The sequence below is a fragment of the Hippopotamus amphibius genome, chromosome 1 (assembly GCF_030028045.1).
Source record: "Hippopotamus amphibius kiboko isolate mHipAmp2 chromosome 1, mHipAmp2.hap2, whole genome shotgun sequence".
Lineage (NCBI taxonomy): Eukaryota > Metazoa > Chordata > Mammalia > Artiodactyla > Hippopotamidae > Hippopotamus > Hippopotamus amphibius.
The window spans coordinates 204,624,380-204,645,257 of NC_080186.1; the positions used below are offsets into that span (position 1 = coordinate 204,624,380).

Genomic DNA, 20,878 nt, shown 5'->3' on the forward strand with positions numbered 1-20,878 from the left:
CTGCTCCAAACCCTCCCATGGCTTCCCACCTTGCTGGGAGTAAAAGCCCACGTCCCGGCAATGGCCTACAAAGTCCTATGCGATTTCACTCCCTCTAACCTCATGTCCCACTGCTCTCTGACCGTGTGCAATCCACTCCAGCCACACTGGCCTTCTTCCTGTCCCTCCAATACACTAGGCAGAATTCCTCTAGACCTGGCACTTGGCTGTTCCTTCTGCCTGGCAAGCTCTCCTCCCAGGTGCCCACATGGCTCACAAACTAATTCTCCTCAGTCCTGTGTCTATCACCTTTTCACTCAGGCCTTTCCTTACCCACCCAATCGCAAAAGCAAACTCCCCCCACCCAAAACACTGCAAAAAAGAATGTCTATATGTGTATAACTCAGTTACTTTGCTGTACAGCAGAGTTTGGCACATTGTAAATCAAGTACACTTCAATAAAAAACAACAACAACAAACCACTGCAACCTCCTTTCCTACTTAATTTTCCTCCATTAAATTATCACTATCTAACATACTAATGTTTCATTTATTTATCTCTCTCCCACCACAAGAATATCAGATCCATGAGAACAAGGATTTGGGCCTGATTGTTTACTACAGATCCCTGGTGCTTAAAACAGAGCCTGAAATAGAGTAGGTACTTAATTAATATTTGTCAAATGAATAGCTGTAATTTCTGTCTATATTTTGTCAGATGAGCACTACCTTCACTTTAGATATGTGCACCTCGCTGTTCTGTGATTCTTTATCTGGGTATGGAAGCTTTGCTTTGAATTTCTATCTTGTTTTTTCAAATACTGTTGGTTAAGCTGAGGACTGTCATGGGAGTGGTCTCTAACTATCTGGAAAGACCTAGACTAATACAAGAAAACACTTTTGTCTTCATTTTAGAGATCTTTCCATGTATCTCCTCGTTTTTGTTTTATGCTTCCCTGCCTCCTGATCTTCTTGACTCCATGAGCACATTACTTAAGAAATCTATCTGGATATCCACTCTCTGGACTTTATTTTGACTAGCTCTCCAATTCTGGATGCCCTCACCCAATCCCATTGACTGGCATCATCTGTCGTGTTTTCATTTGGTGAAACGGACTTACTTAATTCTGTCTTACCATCCTAGGTCTTTGGAGGAGGCAAAACAGCAAGCAGGCTACAGATTCTAGGGCATTCACCTGTCCTAATTTACTTACGTGGCCACAGTAATTGTAGAGATCACAGGAAACAAGGCATTTCAAAATATAGTCTACTTAATTGTAAACACATATAACTATTCCTTTCTATGCGTAACAACTACTTAGCTAAAGAATTTAAGAATAGTATTTTGAGTCTAGTTTTCATCTAGTAATGTCTGTATAGACAGAGGCATTTGAAGTCATTCAACTCATAGTTAATATCCCTGAATTACTTTAATTTGTATTTATAAGCATTTATATTTACATATATAAATGCATTTATAATGGCATTTATAAGCAACTCTGGATTCCTGAAGTATGCTTGACTCTTATCCACATTATGGTGGAGATGTGATTATGATAATCACTATGCTTTAAAATCACAGCGTGAACAGCAACTAGGGAGCTCATCTGGTTTATCTCTAGCAGAACATATCTAAATCATGCAGTCTGGTTTGTTTGTTTAAGACTTCTGGAGAAGAGACAATAATTTTTTCCAAATATAGATCGTTTGAAGATCAGAGATGAGGGGAGTTTTTTTAGTTAAATTTATTTGAGTTTAAGTATTTCCTTGGTGTACTACGGTCTTTTCCAGTTTTGCTTCTAGAAAGAGAAGGAACAGCTGATAAAAGGATATATGAAGAAGCAGAGAGTTAAAAAGCAAGGATGAAAGAAATCTAGCAGAGGGAAATAAAGAAGAAATATGAAAAGAATTAAATGTTCTATTACTCTTTCATTTTTGATTTCTAAGGGATTTGATCTGGTTCTTTTTTACAGACATTCATACTTGAATACAAAGTACAGAGAGACTCGAATGATTAAGAGATGCATGTCTGACAATTTGTTAACTGTGGATAAAACAAGTCCAGTTGTTCAACAATAAAATATGTTTAGTCTTAATATTTTTAAATAATAATAAAAGCACATGGTAATAAAAATTCAATCTATGCAGAGAGGTCTGAAAAGAAAAGGCAAAGTTTTGTGCCATATCTAGTCCTTTCAACCACTGTTAAAAATTCCTTTAGTAATTTTCTAGAAAGAAAAATTAAACGCATAGATATATGAATGTGTGTGTGAGGGTGGGGGGGATGAGGGGTGTGCATTTAAAATTTTATTCCAAAGGAATAACATCATACCTCCTATGTGGCAGCTTACTTTTTTCTCTTTAAAATACATTTTGGAGACCTTCCCATGTGCCTAGTCATGGAAGCTCCATAAATAAGGAAACTTTGTCTTTTTAACCATTGTACCCCCAATGCCTAGAACAAAGGTTTCACACACACTTTTTCTCCAGAAAAAAAGTGTTAGGTACATGAATGAATAAATCAGAAAATAAGAAAAACAACTTCATTGTTTTGAGCCAAAGCATAATATTGCATTATTTAAATGTACCAGAAATTTCCAGTCTGTTATTGATGAACATTTAGGATATTTTTAGATTTTTGGCTATTACTGTAGTAAACATTCCTGAACATATCTGTTAAATCTTATACATGTTTTCCTGTAAGTGAATCCAAGGTCATTACTTTGCAGTGCAGTAGTTCAGTCAATTGCAATTTTAACTTTCATATTTCCAAGTAACACTCTTAACCGGTTGCATCAGTTTATACTCTTATTAAAATACAAGTTATATTCTGTGGCAAACCACAAAACCTAAGTGTGTAATGACAGAAATACACATTGTGAGAAACTACATATCCTTTCGTCTACAGCCTTTTAATGAAAACTGTCAGATGAGATCTAAAAAACCTGAAAATCCTTGTGGCCTAGCTCAGCACTAAGGACATCCTTTTTCTCAAAGACAAAGTACTTGTTCCTACTGGCCAGCTTTTTGGAACTTGGCCAAAATTCATGGCTAACTGCTTCCTTTGTATATTCCAATAATAAAACATAATTCTGTTATTGTCTTTTTGTAAAAAGTTCAATAACTGCAACTTTTTAAAATATAAATAATGGTTCAAGAGCATTCACGTGACATTGAGAAAGTATATATACAAAGGAAACAGGTAGCAGTCCAGTAGAAGTGCTTGAAATTCTATCTCTTGGGCTTTCACATGGATTCCACTGCCTATTGACATTAAAATAAGAAAAGTAACCTATATGCAGAAAGAAGGTTGTATTCACATTCACATTCATGAAGGCTGAGCCGCCTGAGCCCTACACATCAAATAGGGAATATATCCTTTGTCTTCCGATGAGAAAATGTCTCAGTGATAAATGGTTACAGACAGGGGTGTCACAAGGGCAACAGCACACAGGACAGCTCCCACAAGCTTAAAAAACATTTTTTTAAAAGTCTTCTCCTGCAGTTCTTTTTGTGGCACTGTGGAGCGCAGTGCCTAGCCCCTCAAATGAAAGAAAAATATTGCACTGCAGAATTCCTAACCTTTACTGGGGCACTTCCCAGAAAACAAACAAACAATACTGTTAAAATAATTTAAAACAAAGCTTCAAAGACTTCATGATGCATAAATATTCAGACATTCTGAAAAGAAGTGCCCTGCACCCTGCACCCTGCTTGTTTGGGTCTAAAATGTATATTGTCATAAAACAGCACGGTCGTCAAAGTGCAAAGTCTAACGTCAACACTAGGAGACATTAGGCATACCATTAAAACGCTTTACATTCGTTTACATAAATTTAAACATTATCACACTCATTCGGTAAATTTCTGAGAAAAATCATATATGAGGTCATGAGTTTGTCATTAAAGAAACTAATATCTTATTGACTCCAAAAGTGACTTGGTAGATTTTCAGTTAATTTTCAAAAGAGACAAGTTGCAAATTGTGGACAGCCTTGTCGGATTGGGAACAGGAACCAGGGCACGAGGGCAAATATTTCCCGGGACCTAACTCTAGGGGGCTCACTTTCCTCACCTAAAAACACAAAGGCTGAAACAACCGTCTCCCGCCGCCCAAGGGTTTTCTCTCCCGTATTTTGTCTTTTCTGCAGGAGTCTAGTGGATTCATCACGAAAAGTCAGAAGCACAGAACAATCTAAAACACGGATGTCGATGCTATGCTTTTGGTCGTCCTTCCGCATCCCATAGAAACCTCCAGATGCAGAGCAAGAGGAAATCCACAACAGCCGCCGACAAATTCTCAGCACCTCCCCTCTCAGTGTTTTCTAGACAGATTTTTGCCGGGGCAGGGCGGACGAAGGACAAAAACACAGCCGGCAGGTCGCCCGGGGTCGCCGGGTTAGCCCGCGGACTTGGCCCTGGAGCTGTTACTGGGGGGGAAGGGGCGGTGCCTAAGGGGAGGAGTCAGGGGCGGGGCTGTAGCCCGGACCCCGCCCCCGAGCTCTCGCGGAATGCCTGCGCCTGCGCGCTCGCGTAGGCCTGTGCCTGGGGAGCCACCGGGTCCGGGCTCTCCCTCGCGCCCCCGCCCGCCGCCTCCTCCCGGTCCCTTCCCACCTCCGCCCACTTGACGCGATGACGCAGGGCAGGTTTGCGGACGTGGCGGCGGCGCACTGCACGAAAGGCGGAGACGTTGGTGGCGGCGGCGGCGGCGACAGTGGACCGGGACAGCCCAAAAAGGAGGCTCGGCCATGACCTGGCGCAGGACGGCAGCGGCGGCGGTGGACCTGGTAGCCTCGTTGAGTACCCCCTGATAACGGGACAGGTAAAGATGGCGGCGAGAGGTGAGGGGTGGCCGGGTTCCGGCTGGCGGGTTGGGCCCCAGCTGCGTCCTCGCTGGAGGCTGCGCGGACCCCGCGGTCGCAGCTGTGGCGGGGTGCCCGGCCGGGGCTTGGACCCTGGTCCGCGTGGAAGAGACTCCGAGGCAGGGAAGACTTTGGAGACCAGCCCCACCAAAGCCCCTTGTTACACTGCTGGGGAAACTGAGGCTCAGAGAAAGGACTCCTACCTGCCCGAAAATCGAAGCAGCGCATGTCCCACCTAAACACAGCTCATTACTCCCAGAACTTCGTGTTTGTGTTGACTATTCGTTGACAGCATCTCGTCCACATTGTCCAAGTGAGATGCTGTAACAGAGAGATCTGAGATTTAATCCTCGCAGGGGATAACAGGGAAAGGTAAAACCAGACGTGTGGAATGGAGGAGGAGAGAAGTTAGGTTTTTAGAAACTGAAAAGGTCTTGGCAGATACAAGTCCCAGTGATGCTGCCCCAGTGCTGAACTCGCTTGTGACCTGTGGCCCTTTTATTGCTTAAGGAATGTCAAAGCGAAACACCCAACAGTAGTTACAAAGTACGAAGGCGTTTGGGAAATCATTTTCAGTTACAGAGTGAGCAGATGAGTGCTTTAACACGGCACCCATTGGATTACTTTCTTGTTTCAGTTGCACGAAGGGGTCATTTGTGCTTTTTTTCCCTGCCTTAAGAGAATTATGACCGGTGAAGAGAAGTGAGCCAGGTGACCTGACTACTGTGTACTTTCTAATCTCTATATAGTTGGCTCAGGTAATTATATGCCTGGGCCAGAGTCTAGCTTTTCACTTCAATTAGGGACACAAGCAATTCTTGATTATTTAGAAACAGACTACCCAGTTTGTGGTCTTCTGCTGCCTGTGTTTCATTCCAGGGGGAGTGAAGAGATTGTGAGACAGATGACATTGTAGTCTTTAAATATTATTTAGCAGTATGTCATGGAGAGACGTTAATATAAATATCTAAAATGGCTTTTGAGCATTGGTCAGTGAATTTCAGCTGTACTAAGCAGTTTGGGGTTCTAAGAACACACAGGCAGAAAAAGTCTGCGTAAGTTTAGCGATGTGTAAATTGCTGTATATTAAGGGGTTCATAACTTTTTAAACTTTTTGAGAATATGAAAACAATAAACATTATCCCCAGAAAAACGTACATATGTATAAAATTTTGCCTAGGAATCCACAGGATTCACAGACATTCGCTAGATTGAAGACAAGATAGAAAAGACTGTTAAATAAGTGGAAATAAAACTATTATCTGTTTTAGGTAAAGGTGAGAAACTCAGCTTTTTTGAGAACAAAATAAAAATAAAGCATCCTTAATTTACTATGGTATTAAAACAAGTTTAATCTTTAAGTTTGTTAGAGTTGTCACTTGTTAGAATTCCTCGAAGGAATAGGTGTGATTTTAAAACTGCTTTTGAGATGTAAAATGTGGGTAGCTTTCTTTAATTTGGTGACTGTTGAGTTAGGAATTCCAGTTCCTGGTAATAAATAATGTAGCTCTTGGAACAGGTGAAATTATTGACAATATGTAGCTGTTAGTTATTTATGTTATCTGAATAGAAACCTTTGAGTTTTTTACAGGATTACAGTGTTGCCATAGAGCAGGGTCAGAAACTGGTTTTCAAGGGTTAGATTCAATGATATGAAATAGTTCCCAAATTTTTATACGTATGTCCCAAGAGAGAGAGTATATAATCTATTGCACATGTATATTACAAATTCAGACTTTTGCAGTTGTTCTTTTCTGATTTTTTTCTTTTTCATCTGGCACTTGTCCATAGTATTCACAACTGAACTAAGGCCTTTGAGACATCATTTAGTCTTGGCTTCCATGGCACAACACTTTCATGGTTTCCTCCTGCTCTGAACACTTCTTTTTCATCTTTGCAGGCTGATTTTCCTTCATCTATATACTAAATATAGCAGTTCTTCAAGGGTCAGTCTTGGACCTTCTTTTCTTATTCTGCTCTCTCTCTCTCTCTCTCTCTCTCTCTGGGTAATCTCATGTACACAGCTTCAGTTTTCACCTATGTACAGCTGAGTCATGAAATTACGTCACCCAGACCTTTCTGAATTTGTCTACATAGCCCACTTGACTACTTGACATTCTTTTTGGTTGTCTTAAAGGAACTTGTAATCATGGTCACAAACCCCCACCCCCACCCCCAAGCTCTTTTTCCAGTGTTCCAAATCTTAGAGAATGCCACCACCCTTTACTCAGGGATACAAATCAGAAATCTTGGCGTGATCCTTAATTAATTTCTTCTTTTCATACCTGAGCCACATCATTAAGCTGTATTTTATCTCCCTAGATTCCTCTCACTACCTCTCTACTCTCCATCTTTCACAATAATTGAGAACAATGTACTATCCTTTCTTATGTGAACAATTAATATGAAGCTAAAAATCTGTGGAATTAATTTTTTATGTTCTTGTATTGTTTTTTGTTTTTAACATTGACAGACTTTATGGGGGAGTGGGTCTGGTTCCCACCTGGGATCCCACCCTCTTAACATAGATAAGAAGGGATTTAGAAACCTTTGTACAATACAGTAAGTCCCCTACATATGAACAAGTTCTGTTCCGAGAGCGCGTTCATAAGTCCAATTTGTTTGTAAGTCCAACAAAGTTAGCCTAGGTACCCAACTAACACAATCGGCTATGTGGTACCGTACTGTAATAGGTATATGGTACTTTTCACACAAATAATACATAAAAAACAAACACAAAAAATAAAGAAAAAAATTTTAATGTTACAGTACAGTACCTTGAAAAGTACAGTAGTACAGTATAACAGTTGGCATACAGGGCCTGGTATCCAGTGAACAGGCAAGAAGAGTTACTGACTGGAGGAGGGAGAGGAGGTGGGAGATGGTAGAGCTGAAGGATCAGCAGGAGCAGGAGACGCAGGACAAGCTGCAGTTTCACTCAGCCTGATGTTGATGGCACAGGTTCTGGTTCCTTGCTAGATTCAATTTTATCTACCCACTTGAAAAAATGATCCAGTGATGTCTGGGTAGTAGTTCTTTTTTTCTCGTCTTAGTTGACACCATAGTACTGGATTGAATTCTGAATGGCTGCTGTAATCTTCGTGTATCGTTCTACATTCGGGTCCTGTGCCTCAGAAACTAACAATGCCTCCTCAAGTAAAGAAAATCCCCTTGCCATTTCCTGCATCGTCAGTCTCTTCATTTCTTTAGATACTTTTCTTCCTCTTGTCTTTCTTCATCCCTTCTCTGGGCCTCCAGTTCCACCAGGTCTTCATTAGTAAGCTCCTCGTGTTGCACAGCAAGTTCCATTGTTATCACTTGGCTCTTCTTAGCAATACCAGCTACATCACCTCTGTTTTTACGCTTACTTCTGGACATCCTGGGCTTGAAATAAAGATACTGTACTACAGTACTGTACAATAAAGTACACAAAAGCACAACCACTTGTAGAGGATGCATGCACGTGATAATGTACACCAGACACATGAACTAACTTACGTGATTGGACATGAGAACACACGTTTGCATCTTTGAAAGTTCACTGCTTGAAGGTTCGGGTGTAGGGGACTTACTATATCTATGTTTGGGTCCCTGGGGCAGGAAGGAGGTGATTGCTGGGTGGGCTGGAGGGGTGGAGGCAGGACCCTTGCCACCTGCATGCCCACATCCACCCTGAACTTGAGAGTGGGATAAGATGCTCTGGGAGGGATGAGGAAGTCCCCAGGCTAGGGGCAGTGGCAGCAGGGGCTGTGGCAGGTAGCCACGGCTTCAGCAGCGCTTGGTGCCATGGTTGCAGGCCATGTTGTTGCTGGCAGTGGTGAACTTGTAGTCATAGGTGAGCTCCTCACCACGCAGGATGCAGTGCAGGGCTGGGTGAAGATGATCATGTGCTTCTGGCTCTCCATGTGGGTGACTCACAGTTGGGCTCACAGGAGCAGCTGATGCGGGCAGATTGCTCTGCATGATGGCATCCGCCATGTCAGAGTCATCCATTCAGAACACGTAGCACCCAATGCCCTTCCCATCGTAGAACTTCTCCCACTTATTGTTCTTTTTTAATGAGAGTAGATCAGCTTGATGAAGGTGAGTTAAGAGTGAGTACTTAGGTTAGCTCTCACCTCAGTCTTAAAATGTCTTTTCTGAAGTAGAAATGAATGTAGTGACTTATAACCTGTTCAGAATCTTTATGGACCACAAATTGAGTTTCATAACTTTGATAAGTTAAAGTTTGGTGGAAAGCTGCCAGGGAAGAAAAATCCCTGGTTGAGAGCAAAATCATGACCTGTATAGAAGACAAATACTGTGCTAAATACGAGTATCGAAATCATTGTGACCCAGGGAGGGAGGGAGTCCACAAGATAGTTCAGTCCCATGGAACTTACAGTGCGGGACAACTCGAAGTTTGGGGTTCATGTAAAACATATATCCTTTAATTCCATCAGATCTATAAATTGTATATGTGATCACACTTTTAAGACGTAATACAAAATTATTTCTCTAATTTTCTTCACATACTCAGAATTGACCTAAAAAAATATAGCAATTTGCCCTTGTTAAAATGTCATCATCACCATGTTCTGTGATATATGGTCTTTAAGAATGGATTACTCTTCCTCCCACCCCATTGTCTCCATTGCCAAATATGTTCATTGTACTTCAACATCTATAAAACTTGAACCTAAATTTTTAAATAACTAAAGCCATTCTTCTTGTTTGCTTGTTTTTGTTTTTTTGTTTGTTTTGTTTTTTCTTCAGTTCTTTATTGGAATATAATTGCTTTATAATGTTGTGCCAGTTTCCGCTGTACAGCAGAGTGAATCAGCTATATTATTCATATGTCCCCATATCCCCTCCCTCTTGAGCCTCCCTTCCACCCTCCTTATCCCCGCCCAGGTCATCACCAAGCATGGAGTTGATCTTGAGCTATGCTGCAGCTTGCCACTAGCCATCTGTTTTACATTTGGTAGTGTGTTTATGTCAATGCTACTTCTCTCACTTCATTCCAGCTGCCCCTGCCCCGCAGTGTCCTCAAGTCCATCTCTACGTATGCGTCTTTATTCTTCCTCTGGCCACTGGGTTCATCAGTACCGTTTTTTTAAATTCCACATATATGCATTAGCATGTGGTATTTGTTTTTCTCTTTGTGACTTACTTCACTCTTTATGACAGACTCTAGGTCCATCCACCTCACTACAAATAACTCAGTTTTGTTCCTTTTTATGGCTGAGTAATATTCCGTTGTGTATATGTGCTGCATTTTCTCTATCCATTCTTATGTTTTGTGGGGTTTTTTTAGCTCTTTATTGGAATATAATTGCTTTACACTGTTGTGCCAGTTTTTGAGGTATATCAAAGTGAATCAGCTGTATTTATACATATATACCCCTATCCCCTCCCTCCCGTGACTCCCTCCCACCCTCCCTACCCCAGCCCTCTAAGGCATCACCCATCATCAAGTTGATCTCCCTATGTTATGCAGCAACTTCCCACTAGCTAGCTATTTTATATTTGGTAGTGTATATTTGTCAATGCTACTCTCTCACTTCGTCCCAGCTTCCCCTTTGCACCCCCCCGCCCCGCCCCCCGTGTCCTCAAGTCCGTTCTCTTCATCTGCATCTTTATTCTTGCCCTGTCACTGGGTTCATCAGTACCATTTTTTTTAGATTGCATACATATGCATTTGTTTTTCTCTTTCTGACTTACTTCACTCTTTATGACAGACTAGGTCCATCCACCTTGCTACAAATAACTGTTTCATTCCTTTTTATGACTGGATAATATTCCATTGTATATATGTGCCGTATTTTCTCTATCCATTCTTCTCTTGATAGACATTTAGGTTGCTTCCATGTCCTGGCTATTGTAAATAGTGCTGCAATGAACATTGTGGTACGTGTGTCTTTTTTTTTTAATATATATATATATGTTTTTTATAAATTTATTTATTTACTTATTGGCTGTGTTGGGTCTTCATTGCTGCACGTGGGCTTTCTTGAGTTGCAGAGAGCGGGGGCTGCTCTTTGTTGCAGTGTGCAAACTTCTCATTACGGTGGCTTCTCTTGTTGCAGAGCACAGCCTCTAGGCGTGCAGGCCTCAGTAGTTGTGGCGCACGGGCTCTAGACCGCAGGCTCAGTAGTTGTGGCACACAGGCTTAGTTGCTCCATGACATGTGGGATCTTCCTGGACCAGGGCTCGAATCTGTGTCCCCTGCATTGGCAGGCGGATTCTTAACTGTACCACCAGGGAAGCCCCATGTGTCTTTTTGAATTATGGTGTTCTCAGGGTAAATGCCCAGTAGTGGGATTGCTGGGTCATATGGTAGTTCTATTTTTAGTTTTTGAAGGAACCTCCATACTGTAAAACTGTTCTTTAAAAAAACAAAAGATGAAGTATCCTGAATATAAGATTCATGTAAATCAGTCAGATGGATCAGCTACATTCCAAAGTTTTCTTTGCCTTCTTTCCCCACCAGATTTTGACATTATGGCAGGGAGGCATCAGAATCGTAGTTTTCCTCTTCCAGGAGTTCTTTCAAGTGCTCAAGTACATGCATTTGGAAATTGTACAGACAATGATATGTTGGAGGAGGATGCTGAAGTGTATGAGCTTCGATCCAGAGGAAAAGAAAAAATCCGAAGAAGTACATCAAAAGATAGACTTGATGACATTATAGTATTAACAAAAGATATACAGGAAGGAGACACTTTAAATGCAATAGCCCTTCAATACTGTTGTACGGTAAGTTTTAATTTGATTTTGCATAATGCAGCTTCCAATAAATTATTTGTTCATAGTACAAATTGAAATAAATTCTGTGCCCTTTTATCTTGTATTCCCCACCACCCTCCACTTTTTTTCTCTTTCCACAGAAATCTGTATCCTGTTGGTGGATGTTAAGTTCTTAAATTTTTAAGTGAATACTTGAATTTCTGTTTATTTCTAAGTCATGATTCTATTTTCATATTGAAAAAACTCAACTGCGTTTATTTTTCTCCTATTGAAGTTGTAAGAGAATGTAGAAATATGTAAGGAAGAGTTTTTTCCTACCCCAATTTCCTGAGATAACACACGTTGGTTTATTTCTTTCCATACCTTTTTTGGGGGGAGATATATATGTGTGTGGTGATTTTTGTGTTTTTAAAATTGGATTCTGTTATACCTATTACTCTGTAAGTTGCCTTTTTGACTTTTTCATGTGTTGGTATGTCATGGACATCCCTCATAGCCTTATAGATTGAACTCTATTTAATGTATGGATGGACCATGATTATTATTAAGTTCTTCCCTTACTCATGAATAGTTAGGATTATCTCCATGTTTTGCATTGTGCAAAACTGGTACACAACTGGTACCTTTATTTTTGTGAAATATATTCTCAAAAGTGGGATTTATAGATGAAAGGTATATTTTTTATTTTACTAGATATTGAACTCTGTTTAAACCCATCTTAAATGTGTGTCATGTCCATCTTGCATCCGTAGCATGGAATCTGTTTTCATGTAAACACATAGATATGAAAACTGTTTAGATCCTTCATTTTCAAACTTTTTGTTCTCATGCTCCCAAAAGAATTTTGAAATGTATGTACTGTGCACTTCCTTGTACATTTTAAAGTGAACTTCTTAAATACATCCTCATTTTAAATAGTTATAAAGGATTTAATTTCCAGAATGTTGTCAATATTGATATTTAAAAATAACACTATTAGAATACAATTTAAATGTTTGCATGGAATCCTAAATACCACCAGGATTTGCTACCTAAAATCATCCATTTAAAATATATATATGAGATCTTTTTTTAGTAGCATGAAATTTTATCATTCCTTTTTCTCCTTGATTAATATTTTCATTCTCCCCCCCAAAATCTTTCATAGTGTAAAATATTTTTATACTTGAAAACCTTTTATTATCTGTTGTAGCTCTCTGCAATAGAAACACACGTGTTGATAAATTTATATGTATACATTTAAATTTAATTTTAAAAAGTTTCCTATGACCATGAGGTTCTATGTATTATTTTTTCGAATAATTATTGCAGTTATTCACAATTGATCAAAACAAATATTATAAATTTTAATTTAAAAATTTAATAAACAAAATATTTTATTGAAGTGCACTTCTTGAGTTAAGAAAAGCTGGGTTTGGGGATTTTTTTGCAACTTGTTCATGTATGGCAACATTATTGTTAAATCAGAAAATATCTGATTTCATTAATGTGTGTTCTGTGGAGAAATAAGACCACTGAGAAGTAAATTACCAGAATGTGCCTTAGAAGGTTGATAATGGAAAGTAATCAAGACTTTAAAATTGGGGGCAAGGCTAAAAATACCAAGGTGGAGATCCAAGAGAAGAGTGTGGTCCAGTAGCTTTATTAGAGAAAGATAGTTTTCTTTTAATGAGCCTAGAAGGTTTTCTTAGAAAAAGAGAAATTTGAAATGCCATCTGAATGATTAAAAATAGGTCATATTTCCAATCAGGTAAAAAGGAGAAAGTGTTTCAGGCATATGACAGTAATGTGGAGAAGAGTTCAAGGAGGAAATAAGGTGAACAGAGGAAGTTTAATAGGTGTTTTGGAAATGAGTGACACAGACAAGGATTAAGTGCTTTAAAATAATTGAGGAAAAGTTTGATACATTGTAAGAACATCATTGTAAGGCTTTAACAAGAGTGCTGCAAAATGGAGGGGAACCTGCTGATGAATTAGAGGGAATCCAAGAAAGAGATTATTGGAAGATGACCCAATGAATATGATTAGGGCTTAGGCTGAAACATTTATAAGTAAGGATGGAGGAGAAGCTGATAGAAAATGTATTGGGGGGAAATCACAGGGTGTATCCAGTTTCCTTAATTAAAATGAAGAGTGATGAAAGGCAGTTAGCTTCACATTATCAAAAAAGGTGGCATTGACCACAATGGGAAAATTGATATAACAGAGTTAGGGAGTTAAGCAGTGCTCCCTTTTGACAGAGCTCAACTAGCAAAAAAAAAAAAAAAGATTTACCTTACAAGGGGATTTATCATTTTAAAAAGTCTGGTAATTAGTACTATATTCCACTTATAAATATTCAGCCTTAGAAATTATTAAAACTATGCCTGTTATAAAACAGTGATAAGAAGAACAAAAAGTTCAAAGTTGGAATCCTTAATGTAACCAAGGAAGTTAGCATAACAGAGAAAATATTTAGATATTAGGGATGTTTAGAAATTGGGATATTTAGAGAGAGAACCTAGGTAGATGCTCAACCTTGGGAGCCTGGTTTAGAAAGATTATTGAGTAGTTATTAGTTAGGATATACAATACCAAAAGAGCATTTAAAGAGAATAGGGTCAGACTTTGGGGTTTGTCAGTGATCTTCATTTGCCTTAAAAAAGAGTCTCAAGGTAGTAAAATGACAAAGCATCCTTTAACATAACACTCTTATCTCCTAGTTACTGTTCATTCCTCTCTCCCTTTTCCTCCTGTCACGCATACACTTTAAAGGAATTGATTTTTCCAGTGAGAACTCTTATTCTTCATCAGACTTGATCAGTAATATGCAATTAATCCAGGTCACTACTACCTCTAAAAAACCCTCTGACAACCTTGATTCTGCAGGTTTCTGATTTTCCTACTATTAAAATTTAATAACGGCTAATGTTTGCATATACCGTGTGTCACTATTTTAGATGTTCTTTGGACATTTTAATACATTAATCTTCACAGCAACCCTATGTGGTAGGTAGTATTATTACTGTCATTATAGATATGTGAAACTGATTTGCAGAGAGGTTAAACAACTTGCCCTGAATTATACAGCTAGAAAATGTCAGGGCCATGCTTCAAACCCAGATCGTCCATGCTTTTAACCACCATCATATAGTGCTTTCCTGGCCACTATTTCTTAATCTCCTTTGTGGATTTCTCTTACTCAGCATACCCTTCAAATGTTGGCATTCCTCAGGGATCCTTCCTGTGTTACCTTTTTCTCTCAGCCTTTTTCTACTGATTTTATCTACTCTTGTGACCTCAGTTACCATTTTTGCTAGTAATCCACAAATCTGTATCTTTAACTGAGATCATTCTTCTGAATCTTAGGCATACATCTATAACTGCCTTTTGGATATCTTCCATTTGTATATTTCAAGCACCTCAAAGTCAACATGTGTGAAATCTGCATTCATTCTCTTTTATCCCTCTACAGTATTCCATATCTCAGTGAGTGACATCGTTATCCATCGAGTTGACCAAGCCAGAAATCTTAAGTTTTAGCCTAGACTCACTTTACCTCTCTGACATCAGGCACGTGATAAATGATCAGGGCTTAGTTTGCAGCATTGATGGAAATGATGGACTAATAATAAAGGTAGTTGGAGAGCCTGGCATAGTAATTGGTAACCTGAGAAACACTCCCCTGCCCCCTTACTCACAATGGCAGGTGGACAGGATATGTAGACAGGTTGAGGACTATATAAAATATATAAGGAAAGCTTATAAAAATGACCCATCTTGGGGGTAGTTGAATAATGCATTTACACCAAGAAATTTGGGAAAATGGCTTCAGAAGACAAGTGAAGGAGACAGATTGTCATTAATTCCAAGGTGTATTTTTTTAACACATTTTAACATCTTTGAAATTAGAATGGTGGCATCTTCAATACTTTTTTTACCTTAATAATATATAAAATAATGGTGCATCTTAGAGTAGATGGCATCTTAGTTTTAATAAAATATGGTACTTTTAGTTGGGTAAGTTGACATTTGTCTATACTTTAATTGCCACATTGGAAGAAAGAACTTAAGTATCTGTAATCCTTCCTTCACAAATTGTTTACAAGCAGAAGTATGTTTGTGCATGATGTACAAAGAGAAATATCAACAGATCCTAGAGTCTACTTAGTAGCTAGCATTAGTGTTAATACTATATGGGCAATAGAAGAACGTAATTGGTGATTTCTTAAGACTGGTAGATCAAGAGTGGTATAGAACTGTTATCCATAAATAAAATAAAATCTCTCTGGTTGTGATAACTTAATACTTCTAGTAATCTAGCTCAGTTTTTTCCCCTGCAAAAATAACTGGGATAATGAATATTATTACTTCTATTTTGATTTAGAGTTTAGTTGAATGTTGCTTTTTTTTTCCCCCTTTACAGGTAGCAGATATCAAGAGGGTTAACAATCTCATCAGTGATCAAGACTTTTTTGCCCTTAGGTCTATCAAAATTCCAGTAAAAAAGTTCAGTTCATTGACTGAAACACTTTATCCTCCAAAAGGAAGACAGGTTTCACGTCCTTCATCTGTTCAGTACCTTCCAGAACAACAGGAAGTTTTGTCATCTAGTGATTTTCTTTCTTCCAGTGAGTCAGCTGGTAGTTTTTTAAAAGAAGTAGACCGAGATATAGAACAAATAGTAAAATGTACAGACACCAAAAGAGAGAATCTTAATGAGGTGGTGTCTGCCTTGACAGCACAGCAGGTACGTTTTGAACCTGATAACAGAAACATTCATCGTAAGGATCCTTATTATGGAGCAGACTGGGGAATAGGGTGGTGGACAGCTGTAGTGATAATGTTAATAGTAGGCATAATAACACCAGTGTTTTATTTGCTGTATTATGAAATTTTAGCTAAGGTGGATGTTAGTCATCATTCAACAGTGGATTCTTCACATTTGCATTCAGGAGTCACACCCCCATCACAACAGAGAGAAATGGAAAATGGAATTGCTGCAACAAAAGGCATCCCCTTTGGCCCACAAGATGACCATAAGCTATATAGTCAAGATTCTCAGTTACCTGCTGCTCAACACAAAACATAGCAGTTAGTTCAGTTACAGTGTTAGCGATCACATGTGCATCTGGAATGTGGTGAATCAGTTATATACAATAACCACTTCAAAGGCAGAATTTAGGGAGATTGAAGATGCTTTGTTTTTCACCTTTTTTGTTGTTTTTTGGAGCCATTTACAAATGGATTTAGTATAACATCCCTACAGTTGCTGTTGTTGATACTGAAAGCAGTAAATCTGTATATCTGTTTTATCCATATTTAAAGCAGAAATGAATTTAAATATGTCTAGGAAGTTCTTGGAAAATGCATCATTTTTCTTATTCAAGACTGGTTATGTTTAAATGTTTTAAGTAATTATTTTTGGTTTGAGGTTAATATGAAATTCATTAAGCAGAATAATGATAGCATCAGATGTCTGCAACTGAAGAAAATTTATTACTGTGAATCATCAAAATATTTAGTTGCAAAAAAGTTGTTTGATTCTAAACTTATTTGGTAGCACTTAAAATTCCATTTTGAAACTTAAAAAAACCCCCACATTTAGTACATATGCTATGAATACATAAGTAGAACTGAAATGGGAAAGAAAATACAATGTTTGTAATAGAGGCTGAGATATATTATTGTTTTTAAGCCCCCAAAATAATGTGTTACTGTTGGGAAGTTGCCATTTGGTCACTAGAACACTGGATTATGTCAGGACCTAAAAGTTATCTTTGTCTCTTAAAGAATGCTGCCTCTACTTCTGTTTTTTTAAGTGATTATATTTGCCTCTGATATTTGAAAGCACTTTTGTTGTTCTTTGATGAAAAGTGTTATACATGTACAGATTAGCATTATTTAGGAAATATTTCCTTACATACTGTGATAAGTTGTTGCTGTGTAATAACATGCCTTAATTACATTTAATGCCTTATAATATTACTTTCTGTAAACTAATATAACTTTTAGAATTAAAATTAAGCATTATTTCAGATGGTCTGATAGGATTGATAACATAGGCTGTGTAAATTTGTCTCCACCTTCACTATCAAGCACAAGTTAATGGGATCATAACATTTTCATTGTCTCTGAGGTCGGTTGCAGAAAAGCAAGGGTAAAGAGACCTTTTGTATTAGCAGTAATAGACAAATTGTTTTGTATTGTCATCCCTTAACCTCTGTTTTTCAGAGAGGAAGTGTTCAGCTTAGATCTTTTTTTCCCTGAACTAGAGCATCCAACTTGAGAACAGAGGCCAAAGGTGTATGGATTGGTCAAATGGGCTTGATGGTGCCACTTTTTAAGATCTACTGTGGATCAGAAGAGTCTGGCTAAATAAGCATTTGCATATTGATTCCATCAGTTAATTTTTAAAAGTGTGTGTTTTTAAAATATTATCAAAATAATTCATTAGAAGCAAGATTTGGTGGAGTCTGGCTTGCCTGTTTGTGTGTAATAAAGTTATTTACCTGAAGATACATAATACCACCTCATTTTCTGGGCATTATTTCCTTTTAATGTTTCAGCTTTTTGACCAGTTGTTTCATATTTCAAACTTCAGTCTTGATACTAAGTGGGGTGAATAAATATATATGCTTAATGAGGCTTCATGTACTTTTAGGAGCAATGTATCATAGAAAGACAGGACAAAGAAATCAAACATTAAAGCCCTTGCATATATTAGAGGGCCTTAGCTACCAAAAAGTGTTAATATGGAACTTTGCAGCAAATTGACTTTTTGAGTAACTCTCTTGGTTTAAAATTTTAAAAATTGTTTTAATATGCTTGGGCATCTTGAGAGAAGTATGATCTTTCTAATTTATGCTCAGTATTAACTTGGTCAGTATTTATTAAGCCTGCTGAGAATCAAGTTTTAGGGAAGAAAATACAGATTATTTTAGCGTAGAATGGACTAGATGTCCTTTGAAGAACTTTGTTTACATCAAACTGATGAAATTAGGGAGAGTCAAGGACTCCTTTTTGCTAGTGGTACTTTGAAATTGTGATAGAGAAGTCTGATTTCCAAAATGAGTAGTTTTTTAAGAAGTAGTGAGGTGTACTATGTACTTGTTGATTAAAAACCTTTTCTGTCTTGCAGGGTGTCCTATTCCTTGAAGGAAGTATAACACATCCTTATGACACAGTCAGGCAGTTTCCTTTGTCCATATATTTGAATTATATATTTTTTCCTTAATTCCTTATAATTTGAATTATATATTTCTATATATGTGTTATACATATATATAGAATTCTATATGTTATATGTATAAAATTCTAGATTCTAATCCTTAAGTGTCATTTGTAAAAGAAAAATTTCCTAAGCATTTGATATAGAATAATTTTAGCTTTTAAAAGTACTAATACATCAAAATTTGTAGCAAATGCAGATTACTTTGTAAAACTTAATAAAACAAGAAAAGTTAACATTTGATATTGTGGCTTTTGTGTTGAAACCCTTATTTGAATTTACTTTGAGGCTTTACGTTAGAAGATATACACACATACACACACATACATATATACATGCAGATGTAAAAGCAACAGAACTGTGAATCACTGCATTTGGTTTGCTTAAAAAGTTGGAGTTGCAAGTGAAGAAAAACCTGCTATTTTTTTAAAAAGGCAGGTTCTTCTTTGTTAAAGTCTGGGTACAAATGGTTAAGGTTGTTTCAAACTAATGGATGCCATTTAAATATTTTTTGACATCATATTCATAGAAAATTATGGGATTCGTGTCCTTGAAAGATATATTAAGATCAGTTATAGAGAGTCTGGTGGCCACATTAAGAATTAGAAGACAGTAATGTTAAATTAAGTTCTCCAAAGACTTTTTGTTTTTTAAAGCTTGTCTTTTTCTGAACTCTACTTACTTGTTCAATGGCCTGAAGAGTTCTTTAAATGAACCACTGTTTAGTCATTAGTTCTTTTTAAAGGTATCTACTACTAAAATTACTACTTAACATTGTGAAACAAGGATCCAAAGTGTTACGGGGTAAAGATGGAGTTTTTAGGAGTCTGTATTTAAATGGTCCGTTATGATGGGAATCATTCTTTGAATTACAGCATTGCTCAGGAAATCAGTATTTTTCTTCCAAGTATGTGCACATTGCACTGTTAGATCATAGAAATCTGAATGCTTTAATTTTTATGTATGCAAATTATGTAAAACTTTTGTATAATGTATTTTATACAAATGCACATGGAATTGTAGAATATCATGTTAGCATGTACATCTGTAAAACTGGTTTTTAAAACTTTTTGCCCCATATTTTTCATATTTTAAAAGCTCTGCAAAATGTAATAAAAGTTTCTATTTTATTATTCTATCAAAAATGGAATCTGGTTAATTTAATTGAATAAAGCATACCTTTTCTTCTCTTCTATTTGATATAGAAATACTGTGTAAAATAGATTGAATTGCTAAAGACTTACCAATTCAGATTCCCCCTTGTTATACTGAAACAAAATACACTGGATTATTTTTTTTGAGCTCTTTATTGGAATATAATTGCTTTACACTCTTGTACCAGCTTTTGAGGTACACCAAAGTGAATCAGCTGTATTTATACATATATCCCCATATGCCGAGACCAGCTCGGCGACTCGAGGTGAGTGACGGGTGCCGCAAGCTTGAAGAAGACACAGACACAGACTGAAGAGAAAAGTGGGACCGGGGGGCTCAAGACCTCTCGGATCAAGAGCCCTGCTGACTCATCCCAGGTTGCTTTTATTGAGTTCCTCGGCTAACATTCTCAGGTTACACTCATAAACAATCAAAGGCCTCACATGACTGGGGCAATGATCCTTGTTTGCCTCCTGGGTCGGAGCTGAGCAGGTGTGGATTTGAGCTGGGTGTGGAGAGCAAAACAGCCCTGGGGGCAGGAGACCTCTCTCAGATATTGGGGGTCTGTGCCCCACCCGTGTTGGCCCCTCTGCGACTGTGCCTGTCTTAGGTTGTTCCTCCCTTGAGGAATCTTACCCGTCTCTGGCTAACCAGTCATCCTCCAGGGCCAAACACGGTGATATAAGGAAGGCTCTATGCACCACCCCTGTTGGCCCCTCTGCGGCTGTGCCTGTCTTAGGTTGTTCCTCCTCTGAGGAATCTTACCTGTCTTTGGCTAACCAGCCATCCTTCAGGACCAAACGGTGATATTAGTCTCCACGCCCCGCACCCTCAGCTCCTCCACTGCTCAAGCAGGACATTCTGAATCCCATTGCTCGGCCCACATACTTCAACATTTTCAATGTTTCAAAAAGGTTCCAGAATGTCTTCCCACACCCATATC

At 38.1% G+C, this 20,878-nt stretch overlaps 1 protein-coding gene across 2 annotated transcripts; it reads left to right on the forward strand.

Moving 5' to 3' along the window:
- The first annotated feature begins 4,591 nt into the window (after positions 1 to 4,591).
- Positions 4,592 to 19,919, forward strand: LYSMD3 (LysM domain containing 3). 2 transcript variants are annotated; one of them, XM_057739423.1, is made up of 3 exons: positions 4,592 to 4,801; positions 11,314 to 11,579; positions 15,976 to 19,919. In XM_057739423.1, exons 2-3 carry the CDS (start codon positions 11,325 to 11,327, stop codon positions 16,639 to 16,641), a joined length of 921 nt encoding a protein of 306 aa, XP_057595406.1. In that variant the 5' UTR covers positions 4,592 to 4,801; positions 11,314 to 11,324; the 3' UTR covers positions 16,642 to 19,919. The 2 variants fall into 2 exon arrangements, with proteins under 2 accessions (XP_057595406.1, XP_057595413.1); XM_057739430.1 differs by lacking the exon at positions 4,592 to 4,801 and having other exon boundaries at positions 11,288 to 11,579.
- Positions 19,920 to 20,878: the final 959 nt, after the last annotated feature.